The sequence below is a fragment of the Strongylocentrotus purpuratus genome, unplaced genomic scaffold (genome assembly GCF_000002235.5).
Source record: "Strongylocentrotus purpuratus isolate Spur 01 unplaced genomic scaffold, Spur_5.0 spur5_scaffold_3, whole genome shotgun sequence".
NCBI classification, from domain to species: Eukaryota; Metazoa; Echinodermata; class Echinoidea; order Camarodonta; family Strongylocentrotidae; genus Strongylocentrotus; species Strongylocentrotus purpuratus.
In genome coordinates, this window is record NW_022145609.1 from 35,759,427 (window position 1) to 35,783,247 (window position 23,821).

Sequence of the window (23,821 nt, forward strand, 5' to 3'; positions counted from 1 at the left end):
GGGGGGGGGTGTCGTATCCCTACACCCCTCTTTAGCGACGCCCCTGTTTAGGACGACGGGAAAATCAAAGAGGACGCGTTCTCGATTATTTTAGTCGATGAAGGAGATGACGCGACGCATGCGCAGTGCCTTAAAAATAACATTTCACGTAGCAGTCCACTATGCCGACGTGCAAATTTAAAAGTCCCTAATGTTACAGTTTTTAGGGTTGACGTTAAGAATTCGGTTAGAGTAGAATATTGACCGAGAATCGCCGGCGAATGTGTCGAAAAATCTAAGGAGAAGGTGTTTACAATTTTTTTTCTTTTTTTCACTTCATTACTTATCATCATTCGTTTTCTATATCTAATCGCAGGCCTGTAACGCCGTGGTTGTTCACATCATTAATTTGATATTTTAATATGAAATGCAAACATGGGAATAATGTTTGCATAGTATTCCACAACTCATATCATTGATTAATTATCCGTCTTTGTTAGATCAAAATGCTCGTACTGAATTATTTTACATCATTAATTTTCGCGTATTCTGATAAAAACACAATTAAGATAATCAAGAGGGTATTAACTACGAGTAGGCTGATAACACATTGTTGCAAAATCATTTGTTTGTTTATGATAGCAAGACGGAAACCTCTAAAGCAGATATTGAGGACTCCTTTACTGGATACATGTACTTCATAATTTGTTGATTTTAAAATAAAAGTTCATTTTATAATGCATGCGTATAGAGTTTGAGCAGGATTCGGCCATATCCACCAGTTAACCTGGCCAGACATCCCATTGAAAGCACAATAATTCCCGGCATTTCTGAAAGTTTGTCATATTTTCCTTATTTGTGCGTTGATTTTTAAAGTTAGAATCTTACAATTGTATTAATCAAAAAAATAGCTCATGGGATTCGAACCAATGACCTTTAGTAAAGATAATAGTGTGATTGGACCCTTACGTCTAATCCTTTAAAGAGCTCTATATACAGTGCGTATCAAAATATATACCAAACTTTGGTAGCTTCTATTTAAAGATTTATAACCTATGTGACCTTGAACCATATGTTATGGTAATGGGTAACTAATACCCTGTCTAATGATACCATATTCATAATTGTGCTGCCACGAATGACTGAGCAGCAGGCTTTTAAAAAGTATTGTCAAAATCCTCTTCTAACAAGTTTGTGGCAGAAGCAATGAATGTAGGTCAAAAGCCGTTCTGCGTGTGTTATCTTGTTTCGAAAACAATTGCTCACTTATTTACATTGACTATTAGGCAGTTGAAAATAAACTCAGGGAAATGCTTATTACAAGGGAAATAATGATATACTCTTTGTTATAATGATTTACAATGTCAACTTCATTCGCATGCCTTCTCATTGGTTGTGTGAAAGCCTGGCTATATTGCATCATTTTAAACAATGAAACAATGAAGCAAGACGCAAAATTTAACCTTTAAAATTATTTAAGACCAACGGGGCACATGCATATGGCCTGACCCACATTCGTTCCATCAGCCCGAATTTGGTACAAGGCGATTTTGACAACACTGTTTCAATACCCTGGTGCTCTTTGTGGCAGAAATAATTGTGAATTGGGTGTCATCGGACAAAAAAAAAAAAAAAAAAAAAAATTAATCATAAAATATATTTCAAAGTCATATTGGTAAAGACGATTTATTAGGAGCTACCAAAGTTTGGTATTTTTGTGTGTGATACGCACTGTTGATACCGACTGACCAATATATTCCAAGCGCAAATTAAATGCCCGTATCGCTAGAAAGAAATCTTCGATTCGAACTGATTACAGTTTTTATGTGGTCCCTAATCTAAAAACATTGTGTATATCTTTCATGTGTGTTGAGTATTCGGTATGAAGATAACTAAACGTGCATGCAAAATTGAAAAGAAATGGTAAACTTAAACCATATACCTATGATTAAATGGATGTAAAAAATTCACAAAAATTCTATTTTGTAATCATTCACTTTTATTAAAAATCCTGATTGAAATATCAATTCATTGATTCGTTGATATTTTCTGAAGCTTTTGATATAATACATTTCTTTTTTCTTTTTGCTATAGACACTTAATTGTTACTTTTAACTTCTAAGCAGCTTAAGCTTTAATCAGTCAAGTCATCAAAAATAATTAATGCTGAGCGCATACTGCACTAAATATTCCTCTTTCGCAACATGGATTCGATTACACTCAATTTCAAAAGCTTATTTTGGGGGCTTATCGCTGGATAAGGGTTTTTTTGGAAGTTGATTACATTAATTGGTTGGGTTCTCAAACATAGCACGGTGAGTTACGAAGAATAAGGTCATGAAGATCATGAAGAACATTATCTAAAATACACTATTAAATCGTTTTAGGGTAATTTAAATCCACCTAAAGGGATTATGAACTTTTAAACCGAATTTGTCGCTGGAATATTATTTAATCATTTCATATAATATTTAAAGTGAGCAAAATTCTCGGGAGTGAAATCAAGATTTATCTAAGAGCACTGAGATGAAACTAGGAATGCAGCTTGCTCGCCATCTGCCTCTATACCGTTTCGCTCCGACCCGGAACCGCTGCACATCAAGTATCTGAATAATTAGAAACAGAAGAAAAAATACCAATCACTGTGATGACCGTGGCGATCAGAATTAATTGCAATTTGGTTACAATACAATAACTTTATTGTCATAGATTATATGTAACTTTTTTCATAGGTATTAAGGGACACAATCATGGTAATAAAACAAAAACAAATCAAAGCACCGTCTTGTTGGTTTTGCCAAGTACTTATGAGCACAGTAGCCGTGTGTGAAATAATTTAGAAAACAGATTATAGGACCGTTGTAAGAATAAGGAACACACAACTTTTGATTGATTAAATTACTGATCCTAAGATGAGATACACAGTTTCCATGATTTTCTCATTATTTTCAAATCGTTTGTTAAAGATATCTAATCACATAATCCCGAGACATTATTATGTCATTCTACATTCTGACTTCGGCAAGGTCAGCATAGGTCGAGTAGTTTGTAAAATTACTAACAAATAAGACCTTGTATACTACATTTTAGGATTTGAAAATATAAATTCTGACGATAATTCAAAGTTGCTGTTAATGATATGCGTACTACGAATAACAGGGTACTTTAGAACTGTTTTGAGTCTTTTCACTTTAAGAATTCGGCTGACAAACACCGCCCCCCACACACACACACAAAGAACATGTCACATGAAAACTGGGAGGGGCATTGGCCGGAGTGTCTCCCAAAACCTCAAATTGATAGACTTCACCCCATACTAATGTTTATAAGCGCTGTACTATTAAAACGCTCTCGGATTCGATGATTTTTTTCAATTTCTTTCTACCGGGTTCCAATTTACATCGCATGTTTGGAGAGAGGCTAATGTAGATTGATATGTTGCCAAAGGACATTAGTGCCGCGGCGGGACTCGAACCGTGAACCATGTAAACGTCAGCCCGGTGACGTATCCACTAGACCTTGACACCTTTAAATTGTTAATCATAATAATAAAGATAATAATAATAATAATAACCTAATAGTCCACTCCAAATTTTATTAAACCGAAACAGAATTTTTTTTTGCCCAATTGATCGTGAGCCCGGCAGCCACTGAGCAGCGCCAGATCGACGATATATGCATAGCTCCTATATATTTTTGTCTCTTCAAAATCTCACTGACCTGAAATCATCCTCGGCATATTCGACCTCCAAGTAGTCGATGTAGATCTTGGGTTTGATGAAGAAATCCCACTCCCCTGGTCGGTACCAGTCACGGTCGTAACTCCACTCGAAGTAGAGTCCCGTCAGGTCTCCGATGTAGTCCTCGGCAAGGAAGGCGAACATGTAGTTCTTATCGTGCTCGAAGACAATCGATTCCCTGCAAATATTGATGTGAGAATGAGAGAGATAAATGGGGGCGAACTTAGGAAGGGTGGTTTTAAATGGCGTAACATTGTTACGAAGTAGAGTCTCGTCAGGGCTCCAATGCACTCCTCGGCTAGGATGGCGAACTTGGAGTTCTTAACGTGTTTTAAAAAAGTCGATTATGTGTAGGAAATTAAACATAAAGCATCGTAAATAGTGGGAGTTGCAGGTTAAGAGGGGGGGGGGGGGGGGGGGGTCACCGTGGCACTTGCCTCTCCCATCGAATGGTACTGAGAACATTTAGTTTGATGATGTTCGATGAATAATGTTTGATGAAGAATGTTTTACTCGACTGCTAAGAAAACATGTGCATGCTCGTAATCAAACATCCAGGGGACCGACGACCTAAAATCCTCTCCGAGGAACTTGGTAATACGGGTTAATGTCATACAAAATCGCAAGAGCGCATTGGATGGGTTTCGAACCCGAGACATCCCGGTTATGAGACCTCTGTTCTACCACTGAGCCACCGCGCCTCCTGTATTATTCACCGAGTAGGACCGATGTGCCCCCTCCATGATTCAAGTACCTCCTCAATGGTTTGTCTTTTACGCCACTGAATGATGACGATGGAAAAGGATAGATTCAGGAGAGGTGGAGGCAAGTTATTAAGTCGTATTTTGCTCTATAGTAACAATCTATGATGTTTTAAGCTTTAATCACAATATAAATACTTTCTTTTAGTAGGGATCTTAAAAAAATTAGTAAAAGGGAATTAGTGAAAACGGATGATAATTTGGATGATGTCTTCAGTGTTAGCCAAAAAGTAACCCGATATGTTTGAAGATTTGTTATATTTGTTTATATTTTTATACATACCATGCTGCCTCCAGCGAATGACTATAGGGAGAGAGACACAGGGAAAGAGAGAGAGAGAGAGAGAGAGAGAGAGAGAGAGAGAGAGAGAGAGGGGGGGGGGGCGAAATAGAAAGAGAAAGAGAGGGGGTATACAAAATGAGCGGAGAAGGTAAGATGAAAAGGAGATGATACAACCCTGTCTCACACCGTCCCTCTTTTGAAAACTACCTTTCTCGCATTTTATCCAAGAAGGATCCCGCCCCTGATCCAACCCCCTCGATGGCTAGACGAGGCTTCGCCATTGTACCAGGGAGGTCCTCCCTGATTGTACTTACAAATTGAGTTTGAGTTTGGTTGTCTGACCGAGTGTCCCGAACAAAGTGACGAATAGCTCTCCTTTCACGTCGTCATTTATGAACTTGTTTACCAGGTACAGCTTCACCCAGTAGGACTCACCTGTTAATAAGAAAACATTATTAGACTTTGCTTGTTTAGTTATACAGTCAAATGGGCCATTTTCGTAATGTCATCAAGTTTAAACAACACAAATCTCATGAAATAGATGAAAAAAATTATTGAGCAGAATGGACAAATATTTGAAATATATGTAAAATATAATGATAATGATGTTGAAGATGATGATGATGATGAAGATAATGCGAATTGTCACCTTTTAAATTGATAAACAATTTACATGCTCAAAAAAGTTTGATTGCTGCGAACCAGCGGAGCTATTATTATAATAATAATAATAAGTTATTATAATGGTAGGTCGATGCGAATCACGCCGGTTCGTTTATTTCCATTTTTTCACGTCGTTTTAGTTCAGATTATTTCAACAAATATAATATAAAAAATACTGTTATGTGCACCTACCGCAGAACGGGGTCTCGTCCATCGTCTGCATGTAGTATACAACGTTCTCCTCCGCGCCGGAGATGGCGTTCGTGTCGGTATGGTAACCCAGGGCAATGGACTGGGTCTGGTCGAAGCATTTCCCAGCGAGGTAGTCTTCGTAGTCGTAACCGTCGCATCTCATTGCAGTGAACGGGCATTGGGTATTGATAGACTCCGTGAAGAGCTCGTAGCTGCGGAGATGGTTGCAGACCACGAACGAGACACCGCCTACGATGACGATGTCGGGAGAAATAAAGGCTTGGTCAGATGTGACGCGGTTAACCACAAAGAAAAAAAAACTATCGCTGTCGCTCGTTAAAAACAAACACCTTTAAATAAATGGCAACAGCGCGCAAACAAGGTCATACATGTAATCACTGAGCTCTGCGTTATAATATATATTCATTCGTTTATTCAACCAGTATAAAACAATTTTACAATGAAAATACAATATACACTATACAATATAATGTTTTTAATAATATGTTCCAAACAAATTCTTCTATTCACAAGTATCCCACTCGTCAAAGTCTAAACTTACATCACCCACTCTGTCGTTCAACTTCACTGTATAATTCTTTATCATTTGTTGGGGTACGGGAATGGAATTCCTTGGATCATGACCTAAGATCCAGTTCTACAATTACCAGATTTAATTGTCCTTGTATTAACTTTGGTTAAAACAAACATCTTGTATTAATTATAACTAATAGTGTATTTCAAAATTAAGCCACATCACTTCTTGTCAAAGAAGTCACGGAGATAGCAGCATTGCGCTGAAGTCTGTTATACTCTATACATAATCTATTATTTTATCTTTATAGTTATATCCAAGTGATAATCGTTTGCAAAGGGACTAAGACGTAATAATATTCCGCTTTTATATAGCGCTTAATACAAATGTCTCTAAGCGCTTTACCGACATACTATTACAGATATACTAATAAGTGAGTCCATCGATTGGGGAAGATAAGCAGGCAACTATTTTGTGCAGCAAGTTTGCATCAAAAAAGATATTTAGACTTATATATTTGATAGCAACAATTTGCAACTTCTTTATGGACAACAGTTTAAATGTAGGGACGACCTTAATAAGATTTGAGACTTAAAGGGACAGTTAAGTTCTTGTTTAAGACCGCAAATGTCTTCAAAGTGCATGGTTATTGCTCTTTTTCTTATTTATGACGTTTCTAGTGCCCCTTTAGGACCTAAAATTGCTATGAAGGTAATGTTAGACCTCAAAATGTGTGGAATTTATATTTAATCCGATCATACCAATTCAGCTTCAGTTTAAAAAACAATACGGTGAACGTTAATCTAATAATTTAATATCAATAACATTACAATTATAACCAATACGAAAAAGGCAACCAAAAGCCAACCTTAAAGGTAATACAAAGTTTTGGTATGGGGTCGTGAATTTGGTTCAAATGAACATACTGGAATCATATGCGATACTACAGTATTCAGTGATCATTGTTTAGCGGTTGAAATCGAGTCTAAAGTTATGAAATTGTAAATAATAAACTCTTTATGCTTTATAGCTCCCTCTAAAGGTCAAGATATTAATTAAGCTATGAAACAACGTTTCTTGACTGAAATCGACCGATTAGCTATATATTTCCGTTTGGAAATTATGTATCACAACTACATTTTCTGATAATTACATGGTCGCAGCTACCATTGTACGGCCATAGGCGCTATCTGAAATTCATCAGAATTTACCGGGAGCACCGGTAAATTTTATTTTCAATTTTTCTCAAAAGCAGAAGTGTTTTAGGGGCTAAATTGTCTAGTGCATATAAAACATCCACAGAGGCATCCAAATATATTAAAATTGTAAAGAATCACTATCCACCCAATTTTCAAAATTTCCCAAAACTTTGTATTATTTTTAACATTGGCTGGAATAAAACGTAAAAGGCGCTATCTCGTTTTTTCAACGACTGGTTCAAAATTATCGAATATTTGTTGGGCCCCATAAGTATTAGAAATGGTTATATTAGTATGGATATTTCTGCCGTTTCCGAACAGATTTTTGACCAAACAAATTTGACACTCAGTTTTTCATTATTTCACAAACAAAATATTTTGTGAAGTGCCCTGATGATCAAAATTCAACTATCCCTTTAAACCAAACAAGTCAGAGTATAAATATATTACCAATACATAATTGCAAAAAAAAATCATGTTAATTTTTTAATGAGATGTGCGACTTTCGCAGTTCAAAGCCCCGAACCACATCTCTAACATCAATATCAGCAACCATATTATCATAACCTCGAACACCCTGCATTTGACCATGAAGTAGAAGAGTAATTTAGGCATCCGTTATGGATTGAGATCGAGAAGGAAAACATAGAGATACAGAGAACCTTGGCAAACATTGAATTAAGTAAATCGGACTGTATTCATCTACCGCTGTTTACATTAAAAGGCGCTTTGGCTATCGATTAGATGCTAAGTTATTTGCGAGCAGATCCTTTCCTATTACTTAGTGCATGTTTGGAGGGTTTGAACAACTAGGGGGCAATGCGAAATATCGAGAAAATAAATAGTATCTCATGGCATTGTGAATACATTCAATATAACACAAAATGTGGTAATGGGAACGACACTATTTGACTTCTGCTATAACATTTTAACTCCTAATTTGGCGCTCTTTCTAAATCGTTGATAGAATAAGCTGTCATATTATCGCAATCGCTTTTTTCTTGGATTAGTATTCTTGGCAGTGGTATAGCGTGGATTCAGCTTATTAGGGCCAATGACATTGGGGTAGGTGTTCATCGATCTCTTTCAGTAAATAAACTTAATTCTGTAATAAACAAGGGCAAATATTCCGGGTAGGCTATGTGTGCGAAATGCGGTCCAAGTTTCGCCATTCCAATGGGAAACGAGTGGTGGGGGGGGGGGGGGGGGGTGGGTGGAGGGCACATGCCCCTGAACTCTAATCTACTCCACTAATTGTTATGCTCCATTGCTCACCAATAACAAGACTGCCCTCACTGATGATGTGCTCCACAATCCCCTGATCACATCCGGGTTGTTCCCGTCCGCCATTGACGTAAATGTCCACGTGACCACATGGTACATAGATTCCCATGCCTTAGGAAAGAAGGATAGGATTTTTATTTTATAATGGGAATGCAATTATTCTTATGATCTCCCATTTTGGTATCAATATCAAATGATGGCCAATCGATACGTTAAATCATCTCACTTTGGGTCATATAGTGTCACCATAGATATTGTGTCATGACATCATGTTAAGAAACATTGACCTTTGCAATACAAAGAATATCATTATTATCATCAGGTCAACACTTAAGATTAGCATCCTTTGAATGGAACCTTATAAAGACGTTTGTAATACTATGTGAAAGGATGGATTAGGTAATTTGGGCAGAGAGTTTTCCCCTTTTGATTCAGGATATACACTTTGTGTACATTGGATTCATATTCGTTTGATGGTTATATGATTATTGATAATTGGCATTGATAATTTTGTTTTCTTCTATATTATCTTTTCAAACATACATATTCATGTGCATTAATGTGACGTTTACAATTGATTCATTGATATTTTATATATTTTATCCAATGCAATATATTACAATGTACAATAAAGGTAAGAAATTAAGTTACACGCATTATTTGTATGAGATAAACATGATACATGAGGGCTACATCATAAGTATAAAGCTTCACTTGCTTGCAACCCTCAATGAAACCGAAAAATAAATAAAAATGAGGAGAGTGAAATGCTATTACATGTATAAGAAAGATAGGAAAAGGGGGAAGAAAGCTGATTTTAATTACAACAATAGCAACACCTGTCGATATAAAGAGACAAATATTAATAAATGATGCCAGGTCATGGACGGTATCCGTTGAATGAACTAACTAACTAGCAAAATAAATACCTACTCACCTAGGTTGTATATAGGACTAGTATCAGTGTGAATGACATCAACGAACTGAGCATCAGTAGGATCTAGACGCACGATGGTGTCTGTGTCTTCGTAGTATGGCCCAGCTGGATCCATACCTGACCAAAACACAGAGAAAAATGATTACTACTACTACTACGACTACTACTACTACTACTACTACTACTACTACATTTAACTGCTACTACAACAACAACTACTACTACTACTACTACTACTACTACATTTACCTACTACTACAACTACTACTACTACTACTGCTACTACTACTACTTCTACTACTACTACTACTACTACTACTACTACTACTACTACTACTACTACTACTACTTCTACTACTACTACACTTTACTACTACTACAACCTCTACTACTACTACTACTACTACTACTACTACTACTACTACTTCTTCTTCTTCTACTACTACTACTACTACTACTACTACTACTACTACTACTATTACTACGACTACTACTACTACGACGACTACTACTACTACTACTACTACTACTACTACTACTACTACTACTACATCTACAACTACTACTACTACTACGACTACTACTACGACTACTACTACTACTACTACTACTACTACTACGACTACTACTACTACTACTACTACTACTACTACTACTACTTCTACTACTTCTACTACAACTACTACTACTACTTCTACTACTACTACTACTTCTACTACTACTACTACTACTACTACATGTAGTACTACCATCACTACTAGTAATGATAATAATGATAACATAAAAACATAATAAAATAATAATTGTAATAATGATAGTAACAACACTAAGCCTAACAATAGTAGTATTAATAATAATAATAATGATAATAATAATGATGATGATAATAATAATAATAATAATAATTACTACTACTACTACTACTACTACTACTACTACTACTACTACTACTCGGCTAGAGTGCTCCAATCCTCTTAGCTGATTTAAAGAGAAAGAGAGAGGGAAAGAAAGATAATGACAGAGAGAGAGTAAAGAAATGGGGAGAGAAAGGGGAGCCGAGAGAGAGGGAGAGAGAGAGAGAAAGAAAGAAAGAGAGAGGAGGGAAGAGAGAGAGAGAGAGAGAGAGAGAGAGAGAAGGGAGAGGGGGAGGGGGAGATAAAGGTAACGAGAGACACACATATAGAAATGGGCTGGGCAAATTTGATTGAAGGATTTTAATTTGATTGATTGATTGATTAAATTGATTGCTTCAAGGACTTCATGAAATGCTCGCAGTCCGAAGACTGAATTGTGATGGTCAGTTGGTTCGGCCAAGGAAAAGTGAAGAAAAAAAACCCCGTTGTCAACAAATATTGATGCTTGTCCCCTTCATAATTACACGTAATTTAATTTCGCGAAAGAGGAAATTGCGGTCAACTTGAACCTTTAGTACAGCTGTATCAGAAGTTTTAGTTATGCATGGCGTATTGTTATAGTGGTCTATTTTTCACTCAAATGAACGCAAAAAATCACGCATTCTCCCTTAATTCCTGCTCAAGTGAAGCTTTAAAATTTAATTGTATAATTCGTCCAATTCATGCCTCCTCAGTGCCACGCAGATAAAAATAATTGGTCGACTCAGATGAATAAAGAAGGTTGACCATACTAGTACAGAATCGAGTAGAAGTATGGTATATTCCGAAGGCATTGTATTAAAGGGGGCATCGGTCTTCCTTTCACTTTTTTCCCCATACTTTCCCCCTTTTTTCATAATTTGATTCTGCCTGAGCATGTTTCCTGCGTCGCTCCACCCGGTTTAGCTACGCGAGTGATATTTTCGTTTGAGTTGTCAGACTACACAATATATTTCCTGTCTGACTTTCCATATATTTTACTTTCCATAATCATTCTGTTGAAGGGAACCGGAGGTAGGACAATCTGAAATCATGACAGCAACAACAGCAAGTGTGTTAGATTTGGTTTGAACTGTTTCATAGAAGGTCGCAGTCTTTTGTCTGAGTATTTCATATTCAGAAGACGCAAGCATTGAAAAGAAAATATTCAGCTCTAAATAACAAATCGGTTGAAACTTAATTTCCTTTTAGGATTGTGAAACCCCCGTGAAACCCTTGCACAAAAGAAAACATCTTCACAAGCCGATATATGTAACAAGTCACGTCGCTATTGTCATGCATGTCGCCAGGGACTACGAAGGACATCATTCTGATTGGTTACTCCTTTAATGACCATGTGTTGGAAGAAATTGATGAACATTAAAAAAAAAAACACGAAAATGTTTTAATCGTGATATCTGCCCACCCCTCCCCCCCCCACAAAAAAGGGTCGCGTATTGGGAGTATCAAGCTATATTTTTCATTTTGTTAGGTTATTTTTAATGCTACCAACAGTAAATAGCGTAAAAAACAAGACGTTATATAAAACACTCTACTTTTTTTGGTACGGATACATAGAGAGGAATAGGGGAGGAAAGAGGAGAACAAAATATATTACTACAAACCAAAAAGAAAAGGTAGATTTATTTACTATTATTAAGTGGCGGATCCGGGTTTCTCTAGCCGGGGGGGGGGGGGGGGGGGGGGGGGTCAATTGCTGTCCTTAGGGGGAGGTGTCTTTAATTTGTATTTTTTTGTATTAAAGCTATGTCTCTGCTATGTTGTGTTTGCCGAGGGTGACGGGGGGGGGGGGGGGGGGGGAGGGGGGCTGGTTCCGCCACCGTCAGCTGTAGCAGTCAGTTGTCAATGTTGTATTTACCCGTTATGCGACCTAGGTCGGCCTGTCTCTCCCCTGCGTAACCAGCCACGTGACCGCCTAAACTGTGACCAATGATGTGGAAGGATTGGGATGACGTCATTCCAAAGACTTCCTTATGGTGAAAAGATAAACATGAGGATTATTGCCGAAAGAGTGATATAAGTTAAAATCCATGATTATGAAGGATCTAAAGCAAAGAATAATTGTACAAACAACGAACAGCAAGATCTTCTGCACTCCAGGCTCATACAAGTATGCAACGAAGTTCATTGACCGAATTTAAACGAAATAAACAGTTATACGGCTTCGTAATCATGGTAATAAGATTCTTGCCCCTCACTATATCTATATATCCCCTTTTCCTTCAAAGTCTGCATATAACTTGGTAAAAAATTGTGTGCATATATATGTGAAAATAAAATAGTAAAATAGTTTTGTCCTATGCATCTACAAAGTGCTACTCGCACCGCGCTCACAAATTGTATTACGTTACTTTTCAAAAAAGAGTTATTAAACAAATATTGCATACTGTATACAAAATTGCCATGTTAATAATTCCAGTGTTAATTGGTGTCGTGGTATTGTGGATAACTTCATCGGACTGTGGATCCCCTGGTTTGCGATTCGAGTCCTGCTGCAGCACTAATGTCTTTTGGCAAGATATTAATCTACATTTGTCACTCTCCACCAAAGTGTAGTAAATGGGTAACTGGTAGGAATGTATTCCTTGAATGCCTCTAGTGCCCAAGGGCAGCTGGGTTGAAACCAGGATACTACTCTGTGGCGCTCTGAGCATTACCTGAGATGGATACGTGCGCCATATTAATGGAGCTATTAGTATTATTATAACTGTTATTGTTATTATTATTACGATTTCTTATTTTTAATTTTATTATTATTATTATTGTTATCTGAAAATTATTTTCAAGCATTATAAATTATCGCTTTATGACAATCTCGTAATACAGTCAAACCTGCTTAAGTGACCACCTGTATAGAAAGCAGGCGCGCCGGAAGCAGTTTGGGATTTGGAGGGGGGGGGGGCAAACATTCCAGGGGGGCTCACCTTCCAGGGGCAGTGACGTAACGAGCAAAAACGTTTGGAAAGGGGGGGGGGGCAGAAGAAAAATATGCATCTCCATCACTCTTACACGTTACATGCAGGGCAGGCCCCACGGAACGTTTTTTAAAGTGGATTATTAACGATCAGGAAAAGCGTTAAATGGCGTGGGGTCCGGGGCCTGAGCCCCGGTAGGGGGTCAAGGGGCTGAGCCCTAAGAAGCTCAGGGTTTTAGGCATTAAAATTATGGTCAGATAAGCATATTAAGATACCTTATTTGTGACACTGGCAGGCCACTAAAGCCACTAAATATAGATAGCATGCGCAATGTTTAGGAAATTTAATTCCTGTTTTACTTTCCTTTTCTTTGAATGGAATTTCATACGTCATTTAATTCAGGTTTTTATTATTGTTATGTTCTTTTGGGTTAAAAATACAAACCATCTTTACTCCTTTACTGCTTTTTTTGAGGGGGGGGGGGCGTTTAGGGGGGCAAAAATGCGTTTTGCCCCCCACCTTTTTGACTAAGGGGGCAACTGCCCCCCCCTGCCCCCCCCACACTTCCGGCGCCTATGATAGAAAGACCACATTTTTTTGTTTCCCTTAAAAATGGTTTCTCATTGAACCATGTACTAAAGGAACCTGTACATAAAGACTACCTGCTTATACAGACCACTTTTCTTGTCTCCCTTGGATGGTCTTTATAGACGGGTTTCACTGTACCTTAATCCTGTCGATAAGAAGCGAGATCTCCGCCCCGACGATGCGGGTGTTGGCGACGGCCTTGCCGTAAAGATCGACAGCTCCCTGGCTCCAGTCTACACGTATCACGTTAAAGTCCCCGTAGTTGAGGAACGCCTCCTGCATGTCGAACATCCATTGCACGTCGCCATTTTGAGTGAAGCCGTGGACGATGAACTTTGTGTCATGCGACGGGTCAAAGAATGAATCTCTGTGTGCGCAGCGTTTTCATGAACGTGAAGAATTCGTTTTATGGAAAGGAAGAAATACAATTAAATCAGTCAATCCGTTTATAAAAATATACATCAGCATAACTTGGTATCCATTACAATTGTTTGAAAAACTACCCCCCCCCCATGAATAGTAATCGGTTTAAAGATTATTCTTCATCGTTGTAGTTTTGTAGAAAAGAAGCCAAATCCTTGAATTAAACGAATAGCCTTTTGGTACAAAATACATATTTAGATTTGTAAAAAGTTGTTCATTTGGAGTTTTATATTTTACTACGTCACAGAGCCAGGCTAGAGGTGTGACAACCCCGCCCTCCGGTGTTCAACATATCTGTCGGCAAATTTCCAAATTTGCAAACCTAGAAATTCGTTTAATAATCACTTGCTCATTCGATGTCACAATTTTAAAAATTAAATTTCTATGGTTTTTGCTTTTGGGATACTTTCGGCAAACCCCGGCCCCCCCCCCCACTCCGAGAACGGACGGACCCCATGCGTGTTGCCAAAATGTCCTTTTCGTAACAAAAGAAAAAGGTCGACCCGTATTGACTTTACACACCGGACTTTTGCTGAAAAGGGGGGGGGGGTGCTGAAAAAGGCTCGTATACAAAAGAAAAAGGTCGAGCCGTATTGACTTTACACACCGGAAAAGGGGGGGGGGGGGTCGGTTGGAACATGCATATGCGTACCCTAAATAACACTGAGTGGAGGGGGGGGGGGGCGGGCGGCAAACATGGCTAAAATAAAATGTCATCCCAGCCAATTATTGAAATTATCTGGTAATGGCATTGTACAAACCTGATAGTAGATGAATCACTGGTTAAAAGTTCCGTGGGCGATTGTGGGTTCTGTCTCGTATTCAGGTAGAAATGAGTCCCGACCTCGGCCCTACTCTCGGGTAACCAACTAACCGGGCGGTAAGGTGGATCGTAGAATGGATAGGCGGATGAGAAACATCCGATCTCGTCATAGCAAACCGTCAGGGGGCTGTCATCGTAGTAATAGTCGTTCAGAATATCTGCCCATCAGATGTGAGAATTAAAAAAATAAAATCAACGCGTCATCCTACTTATGTAATGCTTTTTAAGAAAAGGTCGTTTGCTTGTCGCGTGCTCGTTCTCTTCGTGGTCAGAAAATGGGCACATCCAAACAAATATAAGAACACATTTGTGGTATCTTTAAACTTGACTGCTTAAACTCGATAAACTTTTAAAATAAAAAGATAGAATCCTAAGTTTATAAAATTCTAAACCTATAAACCTTTTGAATATACATTTAAAACATCGACCTTTTACAAATTTAAAGTACCAAATTTACAAAACCTTACACTTATAAACTTTTACAATTTTAACCCCCATTCATATTAAGAAATCAAAAATGTTGTCCCTTTCTAGCTTTCAACTTGAAAAGCATTCAACATCTAAACTTTCAAACATTAAATAGGGACAATAGATATCTAAATGTTTTCTCATAGCGCCTTTCCACAGCTTTACTGCTCATTATAAGAATGAAAGTGAGCTTTTTCAGCAGGCCAGTGTGTGCTACTCATGAACAACAGGCACACTTAGAGTGGGGAACCGTAAACGTGGATTAATATCTTGCCAAAAGAGGTTAGTTAAACCATAATCGATTGGTATTGTGGGCCTTGTCATCATCAATAACATATTTGATTTTTATAACACCGGTATCCGCCAGGCTCTGACGTTCATGGCGCTTTACACATATTATTACCCTGGTTATAGCCGAGCTGCCAAAGTAACTAGCGCTGAAGCATTACCAGGTACCCATTTACACCTGGGTGGAGAGTGGCAAATGTAGATTAGCGTCTTGCCACGACGGGACTTGAACACCGTTCTTTGTGATCTGCAGTCGTATGACTTATTCACTCGACCACAGTCGAATAAAAGTCCAGTCAGCCGAGTGACACACAGATGCCACTTGATTAGTTCTTTACTTCGTTAAAGGACTCTTTATTTCAATAGTCCAAGAAATGAACATGATACAAGATATACCATACAATTTTTTTTTGTCAAAGGACAAATTATGACAGTGTTTTAGACATTTTGTAAAAACAAACAAACACACAACGCGATGTATTTTTGACTCGATATGACATGACACCATTTTATGACAAAATAGTACAACCAAAACAAGGCAGGATGAATATGGACCCCTGATATTAAAAGACAATTGTATAGTACTAATTATTATTTTTGTGTGTGAAAAGAAGTGTTGCCTCAGACATTATAACAAAGCACAGGAAACACTTTACAATTATATTTTTTGACTTTTCCATAATCATAATGCATCTTTGTCCTTCTTTTCAACTTAGTGGACTTACGTGACAATAATTTGACACCGACATGTTCGCACGGGAGTAACATGATCATATTTACACACCGTAAAGTGAATTCCAAACGACATCTTTTCACAAGCAAGCGAATGGCATTCAAATTTGTCGCCGTATCTACCAACATGCTGCTTGATGTGTTTGAACTCGTAAAGAATAAATGAACAATGGTCTTTGGTGAAATCGTGCGCAGTACATTATTTTCCTTCCCATTAGAAGGTACCCTTTTTTAGCATTTTTAGAATAAATTGTGTAATGCGAAGCGTTGGGTCAATAGTTACTCGTTCTGCTGGAATTGGTTAAACTATTGATGCCCCTGGATGTAAAACATCTTGCCAGGAAGAGTTGAATATGGACATGTCAGTGTTATTTAATAAAGTAACATACAGTTGCTTAATATTTACATCAATTTAGAATCACCTAAAAATAAACTGACATTACACAATTTCCAAATAAAGACTGGCCGAAAAATGAATTTTTTTTTTACCCGAAAAAAGATATTATAGAAATAAAAGCAGACGGGAAACCCCGTAAAACTCCCAGTGTGAAGCCCATTTCATTTTCTCATGACTATTGAATGAAAGACATGATACTTGCGCGAGAATGTCAAATCATCGCCGTTACACGTTATTTGCTCCGAATTAAAACGCATATTATACGTCTGTATTTAGCTTCATCAAAACGAACAAGAAACTCGTAGATAGAAATAACATGTATTATTAAAGTGGCTCAATGAAGATCAAGAACAAGAGAAAAAATATCATCCAAACATATGGTGAATCTATCCGATGAGTTTTTGATGTTTTAACTTTTTCCCGTTGTTAAAATACACGATTGTGAAATTTCTAGATTTCGTCCATGACGAACAAAAATAAGGTAATCTAATACTAATATAACAAATTCCTTACTTGTATCATGAGAACGACTTGATGATTTTTCTTCTACTTACCAACTGGATTTGGGTCGATGTATTTTCCCGAGATGCATTGCGCCAATCCGATAGCGACACAAAGGCAATAGAAATATTTCATACTGTTTCTTTTTTGTTCAATTTACATCGATAATCATGGCAGCTTCACTGTTTTATATGTTTAAAGCAATTATCTCGGGCGGTATACATAGCCTATTTGATGCACTTGGTTCGAATTCCGTATGATATCTTCGTATTGGAGAAACGGATCAGAATAGGTATCTTTGTTTATTTTTGTGATGACGCAAGTATCAACCTTAGACGAACGGACATGATTATTTAATTTGCGTCTTATTTGTTAAGAGGCTCAAAATGTATACACTATAATCGCCTCAGAGGCTTACATCACACTTCTCTTTAATTCGCAATATTTGTTATCTTTCCCTTTAACAAGACCACTAAATACTGAGACATTTGAATTACCAAGAAATAGAGATGGACTTATGTTACATTTCTCTCAAATCCATTTAGTAGAGGCTACTATGAAATCCCGTGAGATAATCGTGCCAAAATTGTTTTTTTTGGCTAACTTTGTCAATTTCGGGGTGCTGAATCTAAAAAAATTTGGTACCATTTTTTTCGACCACGTCTTGGGCAGCCATTTTGAATTTCAAAATGGCCACCATAAATAGTTGCATTTTGAGCATTATTTCATATTATAGACATCATAGAAGGTTCAAATTTCGGATAAAAAGCATGGCATTGATGTCTGATATAGTAATACAAATTTCCATGAAATTGTGCTTTGTTCCGGATAAGCCGCCATTTTGAATTTCAAAATGGCCGCCATTGTTAAGCCTATTTCAACTTGAATATCAAGTTAGAAGTGCATGGAAAGGTTAAAACTTGTTATAGTATCATCATTATGATGATATACATGCTTTAAAAGGAAATACATGCTTCGTTTAATGATGACCATTCTAATTAGCCGCCATCTTGAAATTCAAAATGGCCGCCATAATATGGTATTTCAGATTTGTAACACATATTGGGTATTGGAGCGCTTAAAATGCGAAATCAATCATTTTGGAAGGCATGTGATTCTAGAATCAATCACGGCAGTCAACTCCTGCTTTATATTGCGATATGTTTAATTGAATAATGACATATAATGCATGGCATAACCTGAGACTGATAAATCATGCGATTGTGATTTCAAAGACCAAATGTCTACCAAATGTACCTCCTTACAACTGTGTCTAAAATGACAACTAATCTTATGGATGTGAGTTTAGTTGCGACGTTGAAACAACAATTTCTTATAATCTATAATTTTATATTCACCTAGTCAACATCGGGGCTATTCACATCATAGTCCTGTGTATTTTCACAGTCACAACACTTGCATAGGGCTGTGCAAGGCAGATGGTTCTTCTTGCAAGAGCAATGGCTTTTGCATTCCTTCCGACATGAGCATTTGACCGATTCCATGACTGCCTTCGGCGCAGGAAGCTCTAAACACTTGGTTGCACTGAATGTTCCTTCTGGGGAAAGCTCCCATCCATTTCCATCTAGAGGGGGCAGCTTTGGTTTTGGAACTTTGTATCCCTTGTTGACTCTGGCTACGAAGTTTGCCCTCTGGATGTGTGGTGTCAAGGATCCAAGGGTTGGTGGGAGCTTTTCTGCCTCAAGATTTTTTGCCCTGAATAACTCCCATCTAAGGTCACTCACTTTTGTGGCTTTGCTGTTTCTAGCATACACCTTGCAGACAAAGTCTTCCAAGACTGATAACACACTTTCCTGGTTGAAGTCTTCTTCACCTAATGTTTGGAATGCATGGACTATGTCACATTCTGGGTCAAGGCCCAAATACTGCTTGATCCATCTGCTCTTTGAGATGCCTGCAAATTTACCACCCCAATCGGCACCACTGAATGCATGTAGACCAAGCAAACCTTTGCTTTTTTCGCTACCAACTGCAGAACATCTCTCAGCAATGTCAATTGTACGTTTCGCATTTCCCTTTCCAGTGATGAAGCAAAGGCGACCTAAGACATTGTGTGTAGAACAAAGATCCATCAGATATACAAAGACGTCAGTGTCTGGAGAATAAACATCAATATCTATGATGTTCTCTGCTGCTTTTGAGGTAGCATCCAGTACATGCAATGGGATGAGTGTATCCGCTTCCTCATGTGTGTGATGGGTGAGTTCTGGATCAAACATATCTGGCTTGTTGGAATATGTAGCATTTCCGTAGACGACAACAACGTTCTTGCTACTATTTGTATACTCATGCAGAACAGCCTTTCCAAGATATTCTGTCAGTTGCGACTTGGTGTAGTTGTGAGACAGAAGAGTCTTCAGTGAAACGAGCTTGATGTTGGTATTGTCCTTGATATCAAACTTCACTGGTTCAATACCTGCAGTCCTTTTCCCTCTAGTCTGTGCCTTGAGGGAATCATCAATGTATCTATCAAAGATAACACGTGCTTCATCGTACTGGGATGCAATTTTCCTTATGCTCCTAACAAAAGCAGCAGCAAAGTCGGAGCAGTCAACCATTGATGGGGACTTCTTTATGGCCTGGACAACTGCCATGGCATCGATGATGCACAGTTTGTCTGTTTTCTTGTCTTCTCCTGATGTCTCTATGTTGGGTGAATCTTGCTGCTCATTGATCTGGTCTTCAGACTGACTATTCGGTTCAGTTCCATAGGTTTCTATGGCATGGATGAAAGAGCTTTTGTCTGATGGGATAAGGAGAAGGCCATCTGAGGTAAATAGCGACCTAGGAATGACAGAAAATTCATATTTTCCAATTGTGTCACCCAGTGAATGTATCATTCCAGGTCTGGACTGCTGAACAACGAGAAATCTTGCAAGAAGTTGGCGATCCTCTCTTAGCTTGACGAGCTTGGCTCCAATCTTACACTGTGTCTTCTTTCTGCAAGAGCTGAATGTCTTCAGTTTGGCCTTCCTCATTGGGTCCCAGATAGATTTCTTGGCCGATGACTCAACTATTCTGTCAGATACAAATTCTTGGAACATGATCTTTCCCTTTACATCTCTTTCAAGAATGTCCTCCTTGAAAGCTTCAGGAACTTGCATGTTAGATACCATATTCATCAGCTTCATTGACCTGATTTCAAATGGATTGCCCTCGCAGTGTCGTATGATTGCTTTCTTGATTGTTGAGGAATTACTGTGCATGCGAAGAGCCACAGAACCACTGAGCTGATAGTGCTCCTTCGTAGTTTGAGAGTCATTGGTGGTACAACAGTAAGCATCTTGGAAGTCTTGAATGAGGATGACCAATTCAGGGGCAATCATGAAAAACCTACCCAGTGCTTCTTCATTTTGTGTTATTCCAGTGATGCCGCCAGCTACTTTCACTTCCCTGATCAGCTGTTCCAATGTTTGGTCAACAAATAGGTTCGTGAATGGGATGCCAGATTTAGTGACCATCATAAAGTCCCCTGCCTTTAGTGCATCCCAAGTAGTAGGATCAGATGTCTTCAGCGAATGCATTTGAAGAAGGTAGATTGGCACCCCGGCCCCCCCCCCCCACTCAGTGTTATTTAGGGTACGCATATGCTCGTACCCTTTTTTTGAAAGCACCCCCTATCTGAGGACTGCCAACATTTCCGAACCCCCCTTTCGCGGGCTTTTCGCGTGCTTTTCCTGCCTTGGAGACCCCCCTAAATCAGGAAAAATGCTCAATGTACCCCCCTAAATTCGGAATAATTTCTCAGGAGTCCAAAGAGATGAGAGAAAAAAAGAAAAACACCCCCTTTTTAAAGAAATCTCCGTGTGAAAAGTCAAATACACCCCTTTTTTTTTTACAATTCTCGGACCGGACTTTGTCGCACGAAAAGTACCCCTTTACCGGACATTTTGGCAACACGCATGCGGTCATTCCGACCTCTGAGTGGGGGGGGGGGGGGGGGGCCGGGATTGGCACGAGCCAAGCATACTTGTATAAGTCATGTGCAAAGTAGTACTTGACCTGCTCTTCCATGGAAGCGAGATGCAGCTCCCAGTTCCCCTGTCTGCTAGCTCGAATCACATGCAGTAAACTCTCAACTTGCTTCATGTAGTTGAGTAAGAATGTTGCAATCTCGTCATTCTCTTGGATGATTGTGGTTTGATAATGCTCTTTAATCATCGAAGTTACCTCCTCAAAAACCTGTTTAATGTCACTATCTCTCTCGTGTAACTTCTTACGAAGCTCTTCGCATTTCTTAATCATGCTGTCCAAGTGCTCATGATGTACTGATGCTTCAAACAGGAGATCATAGCACGCCATGATGTTGGTCATGTGGAATTCAATACCACGTTTGAACCACTTTCCAGTGAATATTTGGCGGATCGTTGAAGGGGAAAAGAGGCCTGCTTCAATGCTAATAGATTCCAAGCCACTGTCCTCGAGATATTTTGCAATTGCATGCAGTGATGCGAAGCAGGCATGGAGTTCACCAATTCGAAGAATCCAGTTCTTGTTCCCTGTGGAAGATTGAAGTTTGGTTGCTCTCTCATGTATCTATACACATACATCCACGTGGGTGAGAGCACATGGGGAGCACATGTCATATCAAAGATGTATGCTGGCAATCTGCATAGACACGTGATACTGCATTCTGATGTGATGCGTGTCTCATCATGTCTTATCTCTGGAATAACAGGCCTGTATTTGCACACTGAAGTTTTAATACGTCCAGTCGAAGGCATTTATTTTTCTAGTTTTTCTTTAACACCACATTCAGTAACTGTTATATGTTATAATTAAGCCCCCCCCCCCCCGGGTGGAAGAAGGGGGGGGGGGGGTGATGCGTTTAGGCATATATACGATGATCAAGATGACAGCCGGTATTCTATGTACCAGGTCCTGCAAGCTTTAAATAAAGATGATCTCTCAAAATGGATGATTCTAAGGTACTTTCAAATGAATTAATATAGCAATGTTATTCCATGGCGGCCATTTTGAATTTCAAAATGGTGGCCAATTCGAATGGTCAGTTACTGGGAGCTTGTATTTTGTTTGAAAACACACATAGCATCAATATTATGATACTGTTACGGTACAAACCTTTCCAGGTGCTTATAACTTGAGACATGAGATAAAATAGGATTAGCAATGGCGGCCATTTTGAATTTCAAGATGGCGGCCAATCGAAATAAAGCAAAATTTTATAAAAATGTGTATTGATATATCAGACATCATAAGCATACATTTTATCCCACATTTGCACCTTCTCCAATGTCTATAATATGAAATAATGGTAAAAAATGCATTTTTTATGGTGGCCATTTTGAAATTCAAAATGGCCGCCTAAGACGTGGTCGAAAAAAATGGTACCAAAGTTTTTTGGATTCAGCACCCCCAAATTGACAAAGTTAGCCAAAAAAAAAAAATCAATTTTGGCACAATTATCTCACGGGATTCAATATTGTGACATTACAGGCTGTACTAATTGGATTGACAAGTTTTATTGATAGCAATTCAAAGTCACAGCTAAAAAAGCCATTAAACGCATCTTGAATTTACAAATTATAAAGCAACATATAAAATACATGCAAATAGCACGATGTGAAAATGGGCAAATGTTGAATTAAGAGTATGATTGAGAGCATCTGCCGAGAACAATCCCACACAGACGTTTCTTGACCCTTCCAATATCATCAGGTTGTCGAGCAGTATATAAGCGATGAAGGCCAGGCAGATGACGTGTATTCAAGAATAGACCAGAGCCTCGTCTTGTAAAGAGTTGATATTAATCGCAACTTATTCGCAGTCGAGTGGATATATACATACCACACAAAAATGATATCAAATGATTTGCGATAAAACACTCTTTCATAAGATGTATAATACTTTACTGTTCATAGATGTTTTTAAAAATAATTAGCAATTTTCTAGGTGTAAACTTTTTTTTGACTCACACGGTATAAGAACTAGCTATTATATCAATCATCCACCCACGATGGAAACGCCATTAATCTCAACAACAACATCAATCGCAACCATGCACATAAGAGATAGGAGACTGCAAACTTTCGATTGATTGGAAGACTCGCGAGTGATTTGGATCAATTACAACTTCATAAGACGAGACCCTGATATACATGGCATAAATTGTTATCAAATCAGAGGTCGGGATTTTTCATTCTTTGAGTCGACACAAAATGTGATATGCCAATATTTC

The 23,821-nt window shown here is 38.4% G+C and overlaps 1 protein-coding gene across 1 annotated transcript; it reads right to left on the reverse strand.

The window, feature by feature from the left end:
- Positions 1–1,958: 1,958 nt before the first annotated feature.
- On the reverse strand, positions 1,959–17,836 carry LOC593441 (pancreatic triacylglycerol lipase). Its single transcript, XM_030995568.1, has 10 exons — positions 17,655–17,836; positions 15,154–15,373; positions 14,108–14,336; positions 12,325–12,436; positions 9,574–9,690; positions 8,628–8,747; positions 5,619–5,867; positions 5,078–5,198; positions 3,700–3,897; positions 1,959–2,585 (listed from the first exon to the last, which is right to left on the reverse strand). The coding sequence occupies exons 1-10, from the start codon at positions 17,734–17,736 to the stop codon at positions 2,492–2,494; spliced, it is 1,542 nt and encodes a 513-aa protein (XP_030851428.1). The 5' UTR covers positions 17,737–17,836; the 3' UTR covers positions 1,959–2,491.
- Between the last annotated feature and the right edge of the window lie 5,985 nt (positions 17,837–23,821).

What these genes read in the sequence shown, in the direction of transcription:
- LOC593441 (XM_030995568.1), bottom strand. Translation starts at nt 17,736, where the DNA reads ATGAAATATTTCTATTGCCTTTGTGTCGCTATCGGATTGGCGCAATGC. An exon ending in AGTGATTCATCTACTATCAG is followed by an intron (nt 14,337 to 15,153) that starts GTTTGTACAATG and finishes CTGCGCACACAG; the next exon opens with AGATTCATTCTTTGACCCGT. An exon ending in TGAGGGCAGTCTTGTTATTG is followed by an intron (nt 5,868 to 8,627) that starts GTGAGCAATGGA and finishes TCGTCATCGTAG; the next exon opens with GCGGTGTCTCGTTCGTGGTC.